At 44.4% G+C, this 22,009-nt stretch overlaps 1 protein-coding gene across 1 annotated transcript in view; it reads right to left on the bottom strand.

Annotated features, from left to right (window-relative positions):
* Positions 1-22,009, bottom strand: part of DPYD (dihydropyrimidine dehydrogenase) — a 1,875,594-nt gene that overhangs the window by 404,614 nt on the left and 1,448,971 nt on the right. Inside the window, exons 17-18 of the mRNA XM_068239758.1 lie at positions 21,370-21,490; positions 14,326-14,445 (exon numbers count right to left, since the gene is read on the bottom strand). Of these exons, the coding sequence (XP_068095859.1) occupies positions 14,326-14,445; positions 21,370-21,490 (241 nt within the window). The remainder of the gene's footprint in view (positions 1-14,325; positions 14,446-21,369; positions 21,491-22,009) is intronic.

Raw genomic sequence — 22,009 nt, forward strand, 5'->3', positions numbered from 1 at the left:
CAGCTCCATCCGGCCGAATTCGAGTGCGCACATTCGGCAGGCTTCGTATTCGGGTTCGGCTCAGATTGCAGCATTCGGGTTCAGGTTCGCATGCGGCAAACCCAAAAAACACCCGAATTTTTCGGGGAAACTTCGCATTCGGGGTCCTGCTGAGCAACCCTGGTCACCACCATTCTACATCACCACCAGTCAAATACAGAAGTGTTTGGTGGCCAGGTGGAGGGTCCAGAAGAGTCCCTTAAGAGTTCCAGTGATTTGGTTGAACTGGATGTTTTGGATGATGAGGCGGATGATCCAACGTGGTCGCTATCTGGTGGGTTAGGCACTAGCAGGCGTGAGCAGCATGGAGAAACAGAGCAGACAGTTAGCCATCAGCCTGCAAGTGCTTTCCCGTCTGTCGGTACCCACCAGTCCAATGCTGAGCATGGACGTGCTAGAACAGGTCGCACCACTGCTCCACGTGCACGCATGTCCCCTGCATGGAATTATTTTACTTACTTCAGGACTGATAAGCCATCTGCGCAAGCACCACAGGCGGGAGTTTGAATATGTAAAAAATTATAATAAGATGGGTGGAGAAAAAAGAAGCAGCAGCAACAGGCCCCTCCTGTTTTTTTTTTACTCGTCCTGTCCCTATCCAACCTGCTCAGTCCCATTCTATTTCAAATCCCTCTGCATGCCAGGATAGTAGAGGACTGCAGACCTCGTCAAGCACCTCATCATCACCCTTGTTGGTTTCCTCTGAATCACCAGTGTTCCAGCGTCAGGCCTCTGTGCCAGAAATGTTGCAAGGAAGCGGATGCTCCCTGCAAGTGATCCTTTTGTTGTGAAAAATAATGCACTCCTGGCAAGACTGTTGGGCAACAGCTGCTGCCCTACCAGTTTGTGAACTGTGCCCCCTTCCGCAGACTGATGAACAGTGTTGCTCCACAATGGCGGATCCCCAGCCGCCATTATTTTGCCAGGAATGCTATCCCTGCCCTTCACCAGCACATTGTGGAGTGTGTCGGCTGGTCTATGGATCACGCTGTTGGAGGCAAGGTGCACTTCACTACGGAACCGGCTGGAGCAGCAGGCATGGCAGGGAAAGTATCTAACTTTTACTGCCCATTGGGTCACCCTCCATGGTGCTGCTGAGGTGGGTGAAAGATCTGGGGCATCTCAGCTGGTGGTGCCGCCACGTGGGTTGACAGCCTGTTTTACTTCCCTCTGCTACCTGTTCTGTCCAAGGCCAGTCCGCCGTTGCTGAGCCTCCCAGCAAGTGGTCCCACTCCTACACTTGTCTGCAGCATCATCGATGCGAAGCAATGCTGAAACTGGAATCCATGTACGAAAACAGGCAAACTGGATCTGTAAGCCTTGCAGCCTTACAGGATCAGATTCAGCAGTGGCTGACCCCCGAAAACTGGAGACAGGTGTAGTGGTGTCTGATAATGGTGCCAACATGCTGGCCGCCATTTCTGAAGGTGGCTACACTCACTTACCTTGCTTGGCCCACGTCTTCAACCTTGTAGTCCAGAAATTTTTAGGAACTTTTGATGGGTTGAAGGACGCTGTGGCCTCAGCACGAAAAGTGTCAGCCCACATCCGCCGCTCGACAACCGCCACCACGGCCTTGAAACTGCTGCAGCGCCGCCATAGCCTGCCGCAGCACAGGCTTATTTCAGATTGTCCGACGCGGTGGAACTCCACCCTCCACATGCTGGAGAGGTTGTGGGATCAGTGAATGGTGGTCAGGCTATACCTGTCTCAGACATCTTCCTCCAGAACAGGGCCACTGGGCTACATTACTGGAGACCAGTGGCAGCTGATTGGACAGGTCTGTAAAGTGTTGGAGCCGTTTGAGCAGGCAACAAAATTGGTCAGTGAGGAGCACTGCAGCATATCAAAAGTGCTCCCTATTATTTTCATGCTGGACAAGGCTCTTGACAAAAACAGGGGGAGGAAGCCCTACTGAACAGTGATCAGTCCAGTGGGGGAGTGAGTGAGCATGCTCAAGTCCTGGATGAGGAGGCAGAGCTTGTGGAAGTGGAAGAGCCCATTCTCCTGGGGTGGGAAGAAGATTCTGATGATGTGGAGCTGGAGCATGATGACAGTTCTGACAGACAGGAAGAGGTGATTAATGGCAGACATCTCTTTCCTATGGCTGCGCATATGATCCAAACTTTAAAATCAAGGCTTGACATGTGGGTGGCCACCATCTTAGATCCCCAGTGCAAGGGGAAAATGCAGCAGTTCATACTCCCCTCCCAAGCAGACACCAGAATGACCCACATCTGGGATGCCCTTCTTCGTTGGGTAGAAGATGCGTTTCCTGAACCTTTATCCCGGGCCCAAGCTACCAAGCCTAATCATGCTCAGCAAAGGTCTGGTGGTCCCACTCCCCGCAGCAGCACCAATAGCCAATCTTTGAACCTGCTGAGTATGTTGAAGGAATTTTATCTGCCAATGCCAGATACTCCTTCTAGCAGAAGCACCACCAGCGGGCAAAGTAGTCACCACCAGCGGCTGGCCCGTATGGTGAATGATTACTTGGGGTCGGCCAGTGTTTCAGACAATATGGAGAGTAATGATGACCCCATGGAGTATTGAACAAAACAACAGGATACCTGGCCTGAACTCGCTCAGTATGCACTGGAGGTTCTTGCATGCCCTGCCGGCTGCCGCCAGTGTTCTTTCTAAACGAGTATTTAGTGCAATGTGGACATACTAGCATTCATAAAAATGAATGAGTCATGGATAAGTGATAATTACAAGGCACCTCTCACTGATTCACAATGAAGATTGGACAGACTAAATTAAAGTTTTGCTGTAATGACTGCCGTGGAACCACCTCTAGGTCCCATGGCCTACGACAACTCCTGCTGCTCCAAAAAAAATTGTGATGACTGCCGTGGAACCATCTCTAGGTCCCATGGCCTACAATAACTCCTGCTGCTCCAAACAAAAAAAAATTATAATGACTGCCATGAAACCACCTCTAGTTCCCATGGCCTATGGCAACTCCTGCTGCTTCAAAAAAAAATTGTTACCAGGATAGTGATTCAGCCACCACTATAGCCAAAGTTATCAGCAGGACTGCCAGGGAACTGGTATTTATTTGAAAGAAACATCCATTACATTCCCTTTAAAGAGAGTCTGAAGCGAGATTAAATCTCGCTTCAGACCTCATAGCTGGCAGGGGCATGTGTGCCCTTGCTAAAACGCAGCTATCCTGCGGCTTAACGGGGGTCCCTTCACCCCCAAATCCCCTCGGTGCAGCGGGGGAGCGCTTCCTGGTTGGGGCAGGGCTAACTGCCGCAGCCCTGCCCCACGCGCGTCTGTCAGCGCGTATCTCCGCCTCTCCCCGCCCCTCTCAGTCTTCCTTCACTGAGAGGGGCGGGGAGAGGCGGCGATGCGCCGCTGATAGACGCGACTGAAGGCAGGGCTGCAGCCGTTAGCCCTGCCTCCACGAACGACCAACTCTACGACCAACTATTGCGGGGGTGGGTTTGGGGGTGAAGGGACCCCCGTTTAGCGGCGCGATAGCGGCGGTTTAGCAGGGGCACACATGCCCCTGCTAACTATGAGCTCTGAAGCGAGATTTATTGTCGCTCCAGAGTCTCTTTAACATTGTGGAAATGGTTCCGCCAGAATGCAGAACACCGCGGGGATCCGCCAGAATGTAGCGGTTACGGAATTTCTTTACCGTGGAATCCAGAATTTTTAGCGGAATCGGAAATCAACCTTTCCAATCATCCCTAATAGGGAGATCCATGATTAAAATTGCACATACACTGTAATTCATCAGCATGTAAATCAATTTCTGTTACGGCCAGATGGTATGACATCCACACTGATAGCCGTGTTCCAGGAAGTCCAAGATGCTTCACAGCTCCATCCAACTGTTTCGTCACCTGGGCGTGACTCATCAGGGGCTGGACGCATGCACTGTACCATAGCAACTTATATACACATCCCTATCAGCCAGAAACTATTCAGCCTACAAGTCCCATTTGTTAAGGTCTCAGCTAGGCCAGCCGTCAGGAGGAGCTGTCTCTCAATATATTCTCTGGCTGAGTCCATAGCCTAATTTGCATACTTTGCACTCTAACATCTAAAATATCCACAGCATATTTGCATACACTTTAACATCTAAAACATGCCTCAATGCATATCTACTTTAAGCGCTAGAGATGTCCTGAACGGTTCGCATGCGAACTTATTCACGCGAACAACGCAGGTTCGCGTTTGCATCGGATCGTGGACTTCGTGCTGGTTCGACCCACCCCCTATAATACAACATTGGGCTAAACTTTGACCCTCTACATCATAGGCAGCAGGCACATGGCAGCCAATCAGGCTGCACTCCCTCCTGGAGCCCCCCCCTCCTTATATAAGGCAGCAGCATCGGCCATGTTCTCACTCTGTGTGCTGGATGCTGCCTGTTTTAGTGAGAGAAGAAGAGACATTGGAGAGATAGGGAAAGCGATAGTTAGGAGGTCTGTTAGCTTGCTCCTTGCTGATACTTGTTGCTGAGAAGCACCACCAAAATAGCTCTTTTGAGAGCTAATGTTCTTGTGATGTGTTTTTTTTTGTGTGGCCCACTGACACATATACAGCCCTGTCTGTCACAGCTGGTTCTTGCTAATTGCTATACTGTGCCAGGCCCAGCACATTCAGTGCCTACCTTTTCACTGCATCTGTGCGTGTGACAGCTGCACATTGTATTGTAATACCAGTCACTGTATACCTTTCACTGCACCTGTGTGTGACAGCACACAGTTTAATATACCAGTCACGGCATACCTGTTCAATGCACCTTTGTGTGTCCGGACGCTGTTTTATATACCAGTCCGTGCCTACCTGTTAACTGCACCTGTGTGACAGCTGCACATTGTATTGTAATACCAGTCATTATATACCTTTCACTGCACCTGTGTGTGACAGCACACAGTTTTATATACCAGTCACTGCATACCTGTTCACTGCACCTCTGTGTGACTGCACAGAGTTTTATATACCAGTCCCAGCATACCTTTTCACTTCATCCCCGTAGTATGGACAAAACAACAGGCAGAGGCAGAGCCAGAGGCAGGCCACCTCTGCCTGTCGTGATTTCATGCGGCCCTCGACCAAAGTACAGTGTTCAGAAAAAGGCACGTGCCATCAACCCCCAATATTGTCAGGACGTAGTTGACTATTTAACACAGAACACCTCATCTTCCTCAGCTTCCGCACAGAAGCGTGACATATCTTCCTCCTCCTGCTCTGATTCTGGCACCCGATTTAACACTCTGTCGGCAGCCATCACCAAAGTGCCATCATCCCAGGGCTCAGCGGTGTGGAAATTTTTTGTGTGTGTCTGCCTCAGATGAGAGCAATGCCATCTGTACTCTCTGCCACCGAAAATGTACCCGTGGAAAGACCAAGACCCGCGTTAGGGACAACTACCTTATGAAGGCACATAATTACAAAGTACAAACTGCAATGGGATGACCACCTGAGGAAAAGCAGCACACAAAAGCAAAGTTACACACCGCAGTGGAAGATACCATGCCGCAATTATTTCTCAAGAAAGGAGATACCCAAACTGTACCGTGATGTTGAAAGGCAAGTGGTGTCATCTCTGGCACACAGCGTTGGGTCAAGGGTCCATCTGACCACAGATGCCTGGTCTGCAAAGCACGCTCAGGCCTGCCTGAAGACAGTCCCCACACACAGCATCTCTGCCTGCACGTGCCGTGTGACTGCCTGCCCCAAGACTAAGTCGCTCCCCACACAGCATCTCTGCCTGCAGGCCACTTGAGTGCCTTCTCCGCCACCACCAACAGGGTCCAGGACTCTAGGTGGATTCCTGCATTTTTAAGGCCGCTGCTAGCGGCGGCCACTATAATAATTTTTCTGGTGCGTGTACATGCCTGCCTAATTTTTATGGCTCCATTGCGGCTGCAACAACAAAACAAAAGGCATGTACATGTGTCAATTCCCCTTCGTGATCATTACCTTGCCGCAGTGAAGGAGCTTGTGTATCACAATGAAGCAATGATGTATATGAGTGTGTTGGGGGGGCACACTCAAGATAATAAGGTCATTGCTTCATTGTGGACAGACCAAATTCGATCAGCTGGACACTCAGTCACTGTTGTTCTGTCATTGAGCTACCTCAGCCCGACCATATGGGCTGGAAAGCCGCCATCACCTGCACTCTCACCAACGTGCACACTAGCACGGCCATCTGTTTGCGGTGAGTTTGGTCTGTCAGTGTGAAGCAGTACACTACTTACACTACCTGATCCATATATACACACGCAAGATGTTTTCAAGCACTGTAGGCCTCCATTTTAGGAATGCAATGTGATTTCTGCCCTTTAGGGTTTATAACCCTGCTGTGTGTCAAATCCAGATTTTACCCGGGGACTTTTGGCGTGTATCCCACTCCGCCATGCCCCCCACCAGGTGTTAGACCCCTTGAAACATCTTTTCCATCACCTTTGTGGCCAGAATAAGTGTTTGTAGTTTTGAAAGTTCGCCTGCCCATTGAAGTCTATTGTGGTTATCGTTGATTCGCCGGTTCGCAAACTTTTTCACAAGTTCAAGTTCGTGGTTCGTGAACAAAAAAACGTGGGTTCACGACATCTTTATTAAGCGCATCCATAAGATTCAAATATAACCCACACTGCATTACAATCAGCAGTTAAGAGCCATTGTTAGAACTCCTATGCACATGTGAAGTTAGTGCAAACGTATGCAAATTTAAAAGTTACTTAATACATTATAAATATAAAAATAATGGGGTAAATAGAAAAAAAAGGCTATTAAAGGAGCTCCAATGGTAAAAAAAAAACACCAATTCAGCTTTGGAACACACAAATGCCCTTTACATATAATAAGCCCCTACCAGGGGCGTAACAATAGACCCTGCAAGGGATGCATCTGCAGGGGGGCCCAGAAGCCGCAGGGGGCCCTGCACTGAGAGACTGACAACTAAGGGCAAGGAGAGAAAAAGCTTTCTGCTCTCTGGACAATTGTTCTAATGACTGCATCTGCTTAGCCACTGATAATCAATCATACAAAGTTTTGTAGACAATGATTTGTAGACAGTCCCTATTCAGTGTGTAGGGGAAGGGGCTCCATCCAAACATTTGCAGGGGGGCCCAGTGATTTCTAGTTACGCCCCTGGCCCCTACCCCACGAATCCACAGAGCCCCCATGCTCCCCCATATAATATATGACATAAAAAACCCATACCAACCACAAAGCATCACATCTTACTCTGATTCAATATCCTACCTGTCTATATATTCCTAATTCCCATAATGAATGCTATACCACCACTAGTACCCATGAATTATGCACACTACATGTATGCATGCTGATCACCAGCAACTGACAGGTGATGCTTTATAATCATTTATTTTACATGGAAGCATTTTCTTTACACAAAGCTGCAGCCTTTAATAATTTGAACATTCAAATGTGAAGATTTTTAAGCAGTAATTATGCTGTTATGAGGTAATTAAACTGTCTTCTGACATTTTGTGCAATTTTAAAAAAATTTACAGCAGCACCTAATTATTGATGTTTTAAAAATGAACTTTCATTTATTGATGCATTAAGATTTATTTCTTCAAAAAATGAACAGGAATATGCATGCCATTTTTTAATAAAAACATTTTAGTCTTCTTTTTTTTCTATAAAAATTCCTGAAGAGCATAGGCATGAATTTAAAGCCGGATAACAGGAACAAGAGCAAAAATGATATTATTTGATATTATGGCTCTGCTTACAACAAGCAAAGGCCGCTCCACTAGACTCCTGCCTGGAACATGATATGCATCAAGGGATGCCTGCCTAAACCTTGATGCAAAGAAAAAAATTATCCATACTCCAGGGATGTCTGTTTGCGTAAAGAAAACCCGAGGTGGGTTTGTCAAATCATATTAGGACACAGAGGCATGGTTTGTGACCAGCCTCTGTGTCCTTCTATTGTACCTCCAGGCACCCCCCCCCCCAAGCAGATTATCGCTAGCCTGCTATTTACCTCTGCTTGTCATTCACCGCCCCTTCCCCGCCTCCTGTATAGCACTGCTCCCCGCCTGTGTCTTTTCCCTCCACGCCTACCTAAGCTTCCTTCATCGCTTACGGAGGGACACAGGCAGGGAGCCGCATTATACAGGAGGCGGGGGAGCGGCGGTGAATGATAGGGAGAGGTAAATAGCAGGCTAACGACAATTTGCGGGTCGCTAGTCTGGTGCTTTTTTAAATGGGGGACAGCAGAGCCCCGGGAGGGGAGGGGGGGGGTGGTGGCTGGAGAGACACTGGCAGGACACAGAGGTAGGTCATTTTATACAGAACATGCTTCTGTGTCCTAGTATGATTTGACAAACCCACCTCGGGTTCTCTTTAAAATGAACCTGAAATGAAGCTCGGGTTCAGAAACAAATACTTACCTAAGACCTAATGAGGCTTCCCTTGCAGCCCTACGCCACTGTCTGGGGCCCTTTAGCTGATCAGGGCCACATTTCTCTTCTGGCAGGAGTGCAGGCATGCTGCAGCTGCGCAGTAGAATGGAGCTGAATGTACAGAAGTGCATCTTACTGAGCATCTTAGAAGTCTCTTACTGAGCAGGTGCTGACTTCCTTGCGCAGGCACGGTATGGATGTACTTGTAGTCCAACAAATTCTGGCACTTAATCTTCATACATCGGTTCAAAGAATCAAAAATCTCCTAAAGACCACAAGATATGCAATAATGGCAATAACTTCACCTCACCCCACACAGGTGCAGACTCACCGGATAAAAAGACAGTTATGACTGTCATCAAGCGCATGTGGGGTGTAGCTGTCTGGTCTAAATGGCTAGTTGCAACTCTGTCCACCAAAGGATGCAAGTTTCCCCAATGCATGTAAAAGAAAAAAACACCTCAAATAGTGTGATACCACCTTAAAAACATCAATTTATTCTACTAAAAGCAACAGCAGCAACACTCAACTTTTAAATAGGTATGTCCAATCAAGAAGAATACAAAAGAGTATATGTTTTGTGACGCACACTTGCCATTCCCTGCGCGCACAGGCAAATGTTGGCTGCATTCCTTACGCTCTCCAGCGCCACCTTTGAACCAGGAAGTGGCTGCCAGGTCTTGAGTCAATTACCAGAGGCAGGCTCATCATTTACTGGCTGGCCACTGTGGGAAAATCTCCAGATTGGTGCAGTGCAGTATAAAAGTCTAGGTGGTGCAGTTTGTTTGTTTCCTGTGATATGTTAAGTCGCTAGAGCTAGCTGCTGGCTATTCCTTGCTGATAGCTAATCTTTGTCTGATTCCTTGCCTGAACCCTTGCCTGTTTATAGACCCCTCTATTTTTTGCTGCTTGGCCCGACTTTTACCTGTTTGACCACTCTTCTGTCTTATCCCTTAAAGAAAAACTCCGACCAAGAATTGAACTTTATCCCAATCAGTAGCTGATACCCCCTTTTACATAAGAAATCTATTCCTTTTCACAAACAGACTATCAGGGGGCGCTGTATTACTGATATTGTGATGAAACCCCTCCCACAAGAAGCTCTGAGGACCGTGGTACTCCTGGCATGGGAACCTTGTTGCATTGTGGGAAATATCTGTTTACAGCTGTTTCTTCCAACTGCCAAAAAAGCATGCTGCAGCTACATCACCTGTCAACAGTAAAAATGTTACTGTTACTATGTAATAAATGTCAGAATGATAATCAGGGATTCAAAAGATTTTACAATGGGCAAACACTGACTAAATCATTTATACATAATTATTGTAAAAATGAAGCACTTTTTTATTACATTATTTTCACTGGAGTTCCTCTTTAAGTCTCTAGACCTTAAACATTAAGGCCTGGGTGCAACCAAAGTCAGACAGACACACCTGTTTCCTGTTTAAGCGGGACATGCCACACAGGGTGAAGATTACAGAGGTAGATAGGGGCATAAGGACAGATATTAAGGTGGTGGATCTGCTTGTCCTTAAATTAAAGGCCATAAAAAGACCATTATCATGGAGGACAGGCAACGACAGATTGGTCAACTTACTGAAGCAGTAAGATGACTTTCTTTGCAGGCTATTCCTCCACCCACATCGCAGACTGCCATGCCTCCAGTCAGTGAGTCATTTGCTGCTGCAGATGCAGCTACCATTGTAGAAACTAAGTTACCATTACCAAAAATGTTTACTGGGGTTAGAAGTCAGTTTTGCAACTTAATGAATCTACCTGGGCCTTTAGTCTTTTCCAGGGAGACTCGGCCTTGACACATGTAACAGGGTTTTTAAAGCCCATGAATGTGTTATACTCTGATCCTGATCTGTCAGCCACAGCCTCCTAAAATATTAGGCATCTTAAACAGGGAAAAAGGACAGTGGAAGAGTATGGCTCTATCAGAAACTGGTTAAAGGAGAACTGTAGTGAGAGGTATATGGAGGCTGCCATATTGATTTCCTTTTAAGCAATACCAGTTACCTGGCAGACCTGCTGAGCTATCTGCCTGCAGAACCACACCAGAAACAAGCATTCAGCTAAAAATGTCAGAAACACCTGATCTGCTGTATGCTTGTTCAGGGTCTAAGGCAAAAAGTATTGAGTCTTGAGCGGCGAGTGACGTCGGGTGCGGCGTAGTTACAATGTAACAAAGTTGTTACATTGTAATAACTTTGTTACATTGTAACTGATAGAACATTTCCGAGGCTATTGCGAGGGATCATTTATTTAAAGGGACAGGTAAGTATTAATGGTTAATTAAGAATATTAAAGTACTTTTTTCATGGTTATGTTTTTTGTTCAATTAAAATACTTTTTCTAAGTGTTTGTGTGTTTATTTACTTTTAACTCTTAAAGGAAATGGGTAAGGGGTACAAGTACCTCTATACTCATTTCTCCTGGGAGGGGGGGTGGGCATCTGGGGGACTCCTTTTTAAAGGGGACTCCCAGATTCCACCATGAACCCCCCCCCCCCCCAGGAAATCGCGGCCTCCACCTCCACCGCCCATCGGAGGTGGAGAAGAGCCCCTTGTCCTTGGATTGGACAAGGGCTCGGAAGGGGAGGGGAAAGCTTGGCTGCCCCTCCCCTTCCGAGACCCCCCAATCCATGGACCATGCGGGCTGGTATAGTCAGGGTGCGGAGCCCCATGCGGCCGGAGCTCCGCATTCTGGCTATCCCAGCCTGCATGGGGGACAAGGGGTTAAAGAGGTCTGGGAGGGGGGACCCCACGTCGTTTTTTTTTATATTTCCCACACTCAGAATGAAGTAAGTAAAACTCTTCCTACTTGGGGGAATCTATAAAAATAATACACTATTGTTACCTGTGCAAAAAAAAACTGACATTTTCCGCATTTAAAAGACATTTTTGCCCTTGAAATTTAAAAATCGATTTTCTCAAAAACTATAAGGTCTTTTTGAAAAAAATTTTTTTCCTCTTATTCCCACTGATCCCCTTAATATACCCTAGGAATTTGGTGTTCCTAAACTTTAAGCAGGCTTTGCTATTAACCGTTAAAGTCGGCGGGTTTTTAAATGTATACATTTTTACTTTGAAACTTTAACATCGATTTTCTCAAAAACTATAAGGTCTTTTTGAAAAAAATTTTTATTCCTCCTGATCTCCTTAATATATTCTCCAAATTTGAGGCTCTTAGCATTTAAGGGGGCTTTGCTATTAACCCTTAAAGTCGGCGGCTTTTTTATATTATACGGAGCGTTACGGTTTAACGCGAAATTACGGTAGCGTTTAATGCGAAATTACGGCATGAACGAAACTCGAAATTACGCATTGAAAATTACGCTTACGGTATTTTCAATTAAGATTTTAATGGCAATTACGCTACCGTAATTTCACATCGTAATCGCAAATTTCGCATGCGTAATTATAGTAATGCGAAATTACGAAAATTTCGGCTCAACTCTAAGCAGGATAGCCAGGCAACTGGTATTGCTTAAAAGGAAATCAATATGGCAGCCTCTATATACCTCTTACTACAGTTCTCCTTTAAGATAATTTGGTCAGTCATGTTGAACTTGCTATGTTAGATGAAGTAATCATCTTGTCTATTAGGGTATACCGCTCACTACAGCAAAGATGTCAGGAAAAGACGGTTTCCTTTGACCATAAGGCTACTATCTGTCTTCCTTCTAATCCTGTTTATCCTCCGGAAAAGCCCATGCAATCAAACAATACTTAAAGGACTTACGAGTTGAAAATAAACTTCTGTGAAAAACAATTAGATCTATCCTACTTCTCCTAAAAATGACTTTTTTAGATATCCCACAGTTTTATTTTATATTTAAATCTAGCTTTTAAAGTAGACCCAAATTAAAAATACAAGATTTCAGAAATAAAATCTATTTTCTAACTTATAATAATAAATAGCAACCATTTTTCAGCTGCATGATGACAAATATAAAATATTTTACATTTATTGGAGGAACCCCTCCCTTCCTTTCAAATTGCTGGGATTTTTTCCAGCAAACTGGTGGAGGAGATAAAAAACAAAAACACAACACAGGCTGCTACTGATGATGTCACAGGGGAGGTGATCTCAGCTTGTGTGAGATTTCACATAGACGATGCCCCTGTGAGGGAGGGTAGCTGATGACAAACACACCCATCATCTAAAACCTCCCACTAAGCTCAGAAGTATAACTGATATATGCCACCTGTATAACCCTAGTTATGAAAAAAGGGTGAAAAGCATGCACTGAAATGCTCATAGGCTTAAAGGAGTGTTTATTTATCTTTGTATGTGTCAGAGTGGTGCAAATAAATATTTTGAATTAAAAAAAAAATGTTTGGTTTGGGTCCGCTTTAAGTTTTTACTGTTTCATTGTCTCTGCTCAATGACGCATTCATTGCAGTATGCCAGAGCTCAAATCTATTAATTATTGACCCTTTTTATCTCTTTTCTGCTCTTAAAAGCCATTTACTGACAGAAAAATGTTTTATATTGTTCCAAGAGAAAAAGTAAGTGTGGCACTCCTTTAATTCCAAGGAGGATCTGTGGGTAGAGATGGTGTGGGCCAAAGCTTGCCGCACAGCGGGTCCCAATGCACAAGTAGATGATACTGGCCACTGGCGTGTGCTCCGTGTCAAGATGTAGGAAGGAAGGGTATCGAGGAACTTTATCAACAAGAGATAGTTACGGGCACCATCCATCATTGAGCTCATTTATTGTATAGACACAACATGTGCAACACAGGACATCAGATACACATCACCTGTATGTCATGGCGATATCTGTACGGGGTGGAGGTGGGTGCTCAGGGCTGCATAAGGAACGGCGACGGCCGCTTCGCATCCACCAGGATGCTTGGTCACGCTGTGTGGAACGCAGCGTGACCAAGCATCCTGGTGGACACGAAACAGGCGTCGCCGACCCTTATGCAGCCCTGAGCACCCACCTCCACCCCGCACAGATATCGCCATGACATACAGGTGATGTGTATCTGATGTCCTGTGTTGCACATGTTGTGTCTATACAATAAATGAGCTGAATGACGGATGATGCCCGTACCTATCTCTTGTTGATAAAGAAAAATGTTGTATGGCTGTAATTACTTATCAGTGAGGGTAATGCTATATTCTGACCCAGTCCGACCCGGTCCCGACCCAGATAGAAATTGTCACTTCTATACTTGATGTTTAACTTTTTCAGGCAGAGAAAGAAAAAAAGGAACCCAGCATAGTAATTTGTGTGCTAGGCACTGTACATACCCATGTCTATCTCATCATGTCACATGTCACCTCGTAAGTCCTTTAAGGATAAAAAGTTGTATAACAGTAATATGACTGATTTGCAGTAAATCAGATTTCCATGGAATTCTGAATTCCATTTTTCATTTTTTCCATCAAAAATGCCGATTTCTGATTGGAAATGTGGAAATTTAATTTCCGCAGAATCCGTATGAGCATCCTTAATATATATAATTTCCCACTGCACCTCCTGTATAATACACATGCACAAGACCGGTTTATAACTCTGCAATTTAATTTATTTATTCTAATTCAAAAGAGAGATTAAAAAATAAAAAATATTGTGGACTGAAACAGCCAATGGAATGGTTTGAAAGTTAGTCACTTAATTGCTCTCTCCTGTTGCCCTTGTTCTGGTATTATACTGTTGGGTTCCACTACCACAGATGGAGAACATCATACTCTTCACACTCCGTATGCTCCATCTGTCAGAGTTATTAAAAATGCACTGACCAAAACTGACCTCAGAGAATTGACTCTCACAGTGAACATGCAATCGCAGCATCTAACATGGACCCCTTGAGGTTTTACCAGCCTTTAAGGCATGTGAACATAACATAAAGGGCAGCACCTACCAGACACACCACCATATGTGGTCCTGCTCCCTCTTCCAACTGCAGGCCAGGGTGTTCCGTCTGCTTTAAGTCCCATCAGTCCAGAGACAGTGTTAGTTGCAGTAACTCCATCTGCACCTCCTGTATAATAGAACATGCATTAACACTGAACGGTTTGAATATCATGGCACTCAAATTAAAATAATAGGCAACTGTATAGTTTTAATGTAGATGTAAATAATGCATTTTTATCACCATTCTCATTATTTTTATTATTATTATTATTATTATTATTAGGGATGGTTGGAAATGCTCTTTTCCGATTCCGTGGAAATTCCATTTTCTGCCAATGCCAATTTAGTTTTTCCGATCTCCAGTTTTTCTGAATTTCCGATTTTCCATTCTTCCGAATTTTGAGGAGCATTTTGTTAGTCATTTTTCCATCAGTAAAATGCAAAAAATAAAAATCATAAAACGTTAAATCAATTGGAAAAAACAGAAATTTAGAAAAATGGAAAGTCTTTTGACTGGTCTAAAATTACCTCAGGGATCCGATTTTTGCAGAAAAAAAATCTGCATTCTCCGATTGGTCCAATGCTTCCAAGTTCTGTGATTAAGCTAAAATGACCTAGTTGCAGTAAACTGGATTTCCGCAGAATTCCGATTTCTGCATTCCGATCGGAAATGCTGATTTCTGATCAGAAATGTAAATACTTCAATTCCGTGGAATTCGAATGAGCATTCATAATTATTATTATTATTATTAGTAGTAGTAGTAGTAGTAGTAGTAGGAGTAGCAGTAGCAGTAGTAATAGAGTAGCAACAACAGCAATAAAAATATAATATTAATATTTAATAACATGAATTAAAGTAAACCTTATATGATATTTACTGCCATTGCTCATCTCTTCTGAAAATGCTGGTTGTTTGACAATACAATATGCATGTCTAAGTTCATCTACTAACGCTGAAACGCTCACATTTTTAGATTAGAGATTAGTGCATAATTTGCTTCTGATGTGTATTTTAGCCCTGTAACATCCCCTGTAATGGCGGCTGCGGGTACGCAGGATGTTTCTGCAGTCACCTTTGTTCCCTGTTCTGAGGCCTCATCCGTTCTGCTGGCGTCTAGCACGCCAGGGACGGGACTGTCTGTTGCTCATAGGGTCGCTGTCTCTCTCGCGCGCGCGGAGACAGGACCTTTATGCTGGGAGAAGGCGGGTCAGCTGACGTCAGGAGAGGCTCACAGCGCCCGGATTGGCTACTTGGGCATGGGCGTGGCTGTGGGCTCTCCTCGCTGCTTCAAAAGCTTTCTCCGCTCACTTGCAAACGGTCTGCTGTTGCGAATACGTCAGTGTTAGCACTCAGACCTTAGACTAGTATCCGGTGTGCTTTGATCTGGGAGGAAACCAGGGATTTCACACAAGACTAGGATTATTGCTTTATTGTATTATTGATATTCTGTGTATGACTCTGGATTATCTCTGACTCTGCTTTTGCTCAACGTTTCTGTACTTCTGCCCATCTGATCTAGCTGCCGAACCTCTGCCTGAATCTTTACTATTCTCTTGCCTTCTGATTTTGTACTATACCTGCCTCTCTGTTGCTGAACCTTGCATGTCTGACCCTTCTACTCTCCAGTGAGCCCTTGTCACTGGAGAGGTGCTCTGATAGTACCCATCAGCTCCTCTGGTGAGGTCTATTTAAACTATCTGATTACTATTGCTGATAGCACTCACCAGCTCCTCTGGTGAGATCTACCCTTTCATCTACTGCACCAAACACTATTTCCACTGTACCTCAGCTTTCTATACTTGCATTATTGGTGATACTGCAGATCACCACATAATCAGGTATAGAGTCTGCATTATTGGTGATTCTGCAGATCACACAATAATCAGACATCTGTGTTGCTACACCAAACATTACAAGCCCCTGGGGGATCTGCACACCTCTGTTGATTTCATTTCATTTGCAGCCTAGGAGCGCTGTCAATTGTTTGCTGGTTTTTTGGGGGAAAAAAAGAAAAAAGTGTGTATACCATATATGACTGGCAGCACCAGGTAAGAATTATGTTTTTATTGTTAGACTAGTGGTTAGGTCTCTCCCCTGGGGCACATCATCTCCGTGGAAGAGTCTAGTAGGGAATAATTTGTGCACATATTATTTTTGCTGAAGCTAACGCTCTCCTTTGCTGTACCTGTTTTGAAAGCAAGTTGTGTAATTTGCCCATTTTTTTAGCTCTGCACATCTATGCAGGTAGTTAATTTGGGTGCAGCCTCTGTCTGGAAGCGCTGCCTATGTCTCCGGCTGTACAAAACGCTGTGTGTTACTTACTGACCACCACTGCTGCCTCCACCATAAGCCACAGTTCAGCTATATAATAGCCGAACACTGGCACCCAAATTATTTAGTCGGTGCTGTCATAGGTACAACTTACATTGTGTTCAATGGCAGAGCACAATATACCAATCAACTGTGTGCCCAAAATACTTGATTCGGTCTTACCACCTCAGCAGAGCAGGTTTCTTGCTTGAGTGAGGCTCTGCTAAGCCCTGGGGAGTCTTAGTGTTTGGTTAGACTTCCTTTTTTGGAAACCTTTCCATGGCAATTTTGGCCTCCATCCAACCTTTCTTCACCCCCTCCATTCTGACCACGTCATTGCTCATCCAACCATGGGGACTTGCCAGGACTCAATAGAAATCTACTTAATAAGCAGTCTAAGCAGTTAGAGCTACTGAATTTGAAAGATTTTGTAGTGTGCAGCCCTCCTACCAGAGAGGTACACAGTGATTTATCACAGAATGCAGCAGCACAGTGTACACTTTGAAAACACCTGTTTTTAAATCTATTAAACTAGAGATGGGATTTTTCAATAAATAACCAAAAATATTTAGCCACGCTGAGCCAGCTCTGCATTGTAAGCACTGAAGACTATATTTTGCGCTGAGGGTTGGCCCCATGCAGTCTATAGAAAATGTCAAGGTGCTTACAATGCACTATATTGGCTAAGTGCATTAAGTTCAGACATTTCTGAGAAAGAGTAGTCAGTTTAATACTATTTCTCCACTGTCAGCAACTTTTCCTTCACTGCTCTGCTGAGATACACAGAATCGGTTGTAGCCCTTACTGTGAAATGGAGCAGGACATCCCCCTGGTCATTGTTTCTCTTCAACTCTCAGTAGACCAGAAGGAGTTGTTTAGCTGAAAGCCAAGCAGCTCATCTATACAATATACAATACTGTAAACCAGAATGATCATGCCCGATGCCCAGTTCTGCAAATCTCTTGTTCCGACCAGCGCAATAATAAAAACTTCAATTATTCCAACATCTTCTTAAAAGAGCAAGAATACAACAGAAAGGTATTCAATGCTAAACAGCATATTCGGCAATCCATCCCAGTTATGTACATAGCTTAAAGCGGTTTGCTTTAAGCTATGTACATAACTGGGATAGATTGCTGAAGTGAAAATAAACTTATGAGATAATAAATTGTATGTGCAGTACAGCTAGAGTCTATTGTTTTACAGCATGGGAAGAGTTAAGAAAGTTCAATTTTTATCTATGCAAAAAGAGCTTCTTTGAGCTATTCAACCCAACTTGGGTCAAATACACTCTTGTTTTCTGAAGCACTTAAACAACAAGAAACAGTGAGAGACAGTTTGAGATACGATTTTACTGCAGGAAAGTGCACGTTTTATAGTTTAAGCAAGGATACATTGTGAGATTTGTAAACTTACAAATATGACAGAATTATGCAATGCAAAAAAAAACAACAATTCAGTAACTGAAAATAAAAATATGAGACTCTTTTCTTTGCTACTAATGTTCTATTCACTATTCATACTACACATACAATTCATTATATCATAAGTTTTATTTATTGCTTTAGGTTAGCTTTAAAGCTCTTCGTCTCCATAGCCGAAAGCATACTCTTATTTTTTAAGTTAGCCAATAAATGGGATCATCCTGATTCAAAACGTCTTGCTTTTACTTATGGCCAACACGGTACAATACTCTACTGCTACTAATCACTTTTAAAAAGACCCACATCGCTGGTTTAACCAATTGTTGGTAGCAAGACATTATATCTACGTTTTCAATGTTGTGCAGTTGTGATAACAAGATTCAAATATAAGCCTTCAGCTGTGAGCAGAGAGCACTTTCTAGAGGAACTGCTCTAGCAAATGCTCTATAATAGCTCTATCGTAGTTGGTGCCCAACACCTGACACCCCATAACCTCAACTATTCAATGTGGTCTATGGTAGAGCCCAGAGTTGACAGACAGCACCGAGTTCTACAGATCCATAATATACTGCCCTTACAGTATTCAATGGTAAATTTAGTAAAGCATGCCAGACCACTTTATACGCAGTTTATTTAATCATATACAAATACAGCAACACTCGGCACCTGTCCTCCCATGGAAGCCACCTCTCTTCACACAGTGCTCTTTCACAATGATGGATATTTGTAAATGACATGTCACTATGATGTCACGTAATAAACCATCATTTGAGACAGTGCCTGGTCTGTAACTTTTGACTATTCATACACAGTTTATTTAATCTCCTTAGCTCTTGTGGACACTTTTTATCTCCAAGACTGTAAACTAGTGTAGGCAGGGAAATCTTGGTGTGTTCTTGTACCTTGGTATTGTTCAATCCACTGAAATGTCTCATTTTTGCATCCATATTACAGGGTGTGCTGTACAACTGTGTATTATATGTATAACCTGTGCATTATATGTATAACCTATGTTTAGGTATGTAAGCTGCTAGCATTGTTTGTATTATACCTATATTATTTAGCTCCACATGCCACAGAAGACGATGGTGCTAAATACTTTGTAGATGGTCGTTTGACATACTGTTGTGTGTTAGCTATAGATCAAGGGAAGAGCCCAAGGATCTGGGTGACTAGCTGCTATGCAAGTAACAATTTTAAAGCAGAACTGCATTTAGGACTTCCTCTCTGCTCCAAAATATAAGTAACAGCATAATAACCTTAAAAAAACATTTCTTTGTTATAGCTGATACAAATCCAGCAATTAATCTGCATTGTGTCTACTTCCTGTTTTCACAGCAAAGGGTTAATATCCTGTGTGCACAAATTAGTTGCTCTGCCAAGGCAGCCAGCTGACACAGCTGAGAGATCAAATTACACTGGTGATTAGTCACAGACGAGGGGGAATTAGACAGGCTAAACTCTCTAAATACATACATAGCACATTTCTCTATGTTTTCCTTCTGTCCTGTGCAAGATTTCAGGTCCACTTTAAAGTGAATGTTTACCAAGTTAAAAATAAAATTCAGATACTCACCTAAGGAGAGGGAAGGCTCGGTCCTAATGAGCCTTCCCTCTCCTCTCCCGGTGCTCGGTCCCGCGCAGGATCCCCCGTGGCAGTATTCGACCAGTTTGGTCAAATACTGCCACTTCCGCAGCCGAAGGGAGCTTTCGGAAGCCTTCGGGAGCACTCGGGCTCCCGAAGACGGGCCGCTCCATACTACGCATGCGCGAGCGCCCTCTATGACGCACTCGCGCCTGCGTAGTATGGAGCGGCCCGTCTTTGGAAGCCTGAGTGCTCCCGAAGACCTCCGAAGTCCCTGCGGCGGCGGAAGCGTACGGGGGAGCCAGTGCAGCACCGAGGGCACCGGGAGAGGAGAGGGAAGGCTCATTAGGACCGAGCCTTCCCTCTCCTTAGGTGAGTATCTGACTTTATTTTTAAATTGGTAAACACTGGCTTTAAAGGGACACTTAAGTCAAACAAAAAAAATAGTTTTACTCACCTAGGGCTTCCAATAGCCCCCTGCAGCTGTCCGGTGCCCTCGCCATCTCCCTCCGATCCTCCTGGCTCCGCCAGCAGCCACTTCCTGTTTCGGTGACAGGAGCTGACAGGCTGGGGGCTGGGAGTGATTCTTCGCGTTCCCAGACACATTAGCACCTTCTATGCTGCTATATGGTATATGATATATGCTATAGCAGCATAGATGGCGCTATTGTGGCCAGAAACGCGAAGAATCATGCGCATCCCCAGCCTGTCAGCTCCTGTCACCAAAACAGAAAGTGGCTGCCGGCGGGGCCAGGAGGATCGGAGGGAGATGGCGAGGGCACCGGACAGCTGCAGCGGGCTATTGGAAGCCCTAGGTGAGTAAAACTCATTTTTTTTTGTTTGACTTAAGTGTCCCTTTAAGGAGGAGGCCAATAATATCAGACTATCCATTTTTCTGACTAAAGCTGCCTTAAATATAACAACAATCAGTGGCATTGGGGCCATGGTCGCAGTGGTTGCTGGTGCGAACGGGCCCAAGGCCCCGGGGGGCCCCATTTGCCCTCCCACGTGATGTGTGAGGGGACGCAGCAAAGGTCACACGAGAATCGGATGAGGAGGTCATCAAATGAATTGCCGGGATCCAAGGCTGCATGTACTACTTACTTCCTGTTCCCGCCCCCCTGGGGGCACTGTTACTGTGAGATGGAACACAGGAACGGGAAGGAGTAAGTACATGCAGTGCATGGATCCAAGCAATCTGAGTATCTGATGATCCCCTCAGCTGCTTCACGTGCACTCGCTGCTGCGTCCCTCCTCCTGGCTACCTATATTAGGGCATCTATCTCTGGCTATGGAAACTGGTGGCATCTATAGCTGGCTACCTATACTGGGGCACCTATTTCTGGCTTCCTACACTGGTGGCACCTATTTTTAGCTACCTACAATGAAGGCACCTATAGTTGGCTACCATACAGGGGGAGGGGAGGGAAGCACATCTGGCTACAATACTGGGTTGGGGTACATTATTTAATGTAGGTGGGCCTGAGTCTAAATTCCGCATCAGGGCCCCGAGGTCTGTAACTATGCCACTGACAACATGAACAATGATAACAATAATAATAATAATAATAATAATAATAATAATAATAATAATAACAACAACAATAACTACAATGATAACACTATACAAACACATTTACTTCCATGATCTTATTTTTGTGCATGCTTATAATTACACTTTAACAAAATATCTGTTACATGCTTTATCTGGCGGTACCATTTCCGTCTCACCTTCTTGAGCAGCCATTGCAATCTGCACAACATCTGTGACATTAGGGGTCAGCTTGGCAAAGAAGGGAATTTTGACAGCTTGTCTAACCCAGCGGCAGATGTTGCGCACCAGTTCTGGATCCTGTTCAAATAGGTCAGATATGAAAGAGAAATATTGGTAATTTGTCTAATCTAATGAAAACATGGAGCAATGAAGGAAAAAAAATCCATCAACAGAGCTATTCTTGTAACACAGTGGAATCAATAATTGAACTGAACTCATTGTAACAAGCCATGCGGATGCATTGTAATGCTGTAAAGTAATATGCTTCTTAAGAAATATCTAAATGAATACAAAATTAATTAACACAGAAGGAGTAAATAAGGCAACATAGAACTGCAAAATGCACAGTTTACCAGCAAGGACTTGCTAATAAATTAGAATTCTGCTGGCACTGCATCTCACCTCTGTGACGCAGGGCTACAACATAATCTTGGCTGTTTAGTAAGGAGACCTTGGGAAAGACTCCCTAAAACTGCTATTGCCACTTAAAATCAATACAATTACACCTAAACAAAAAATATGCTGTTGCCTACTGAGCATGCCTAGTGGCTACAGTTCAAGCACTTTGAATCTGCCAGGAAAAAAGTGCAATATAAT

The sequence above is a fragment of the Hyperolius riggenbachi genome, chromosome 6 (assembly GCF_040937935.1).
Source record: "Hyperolius riggenbachi isolate aHypRig1 chromosome 6, aHypRig1.pri, whole genome shotgun sequence".
NCBI lineage: Eukaryota > Metazoa > Chordata > Amphibia > Anura > Hyperoliidae > Hyperolius > Hyperolius riggenbachi.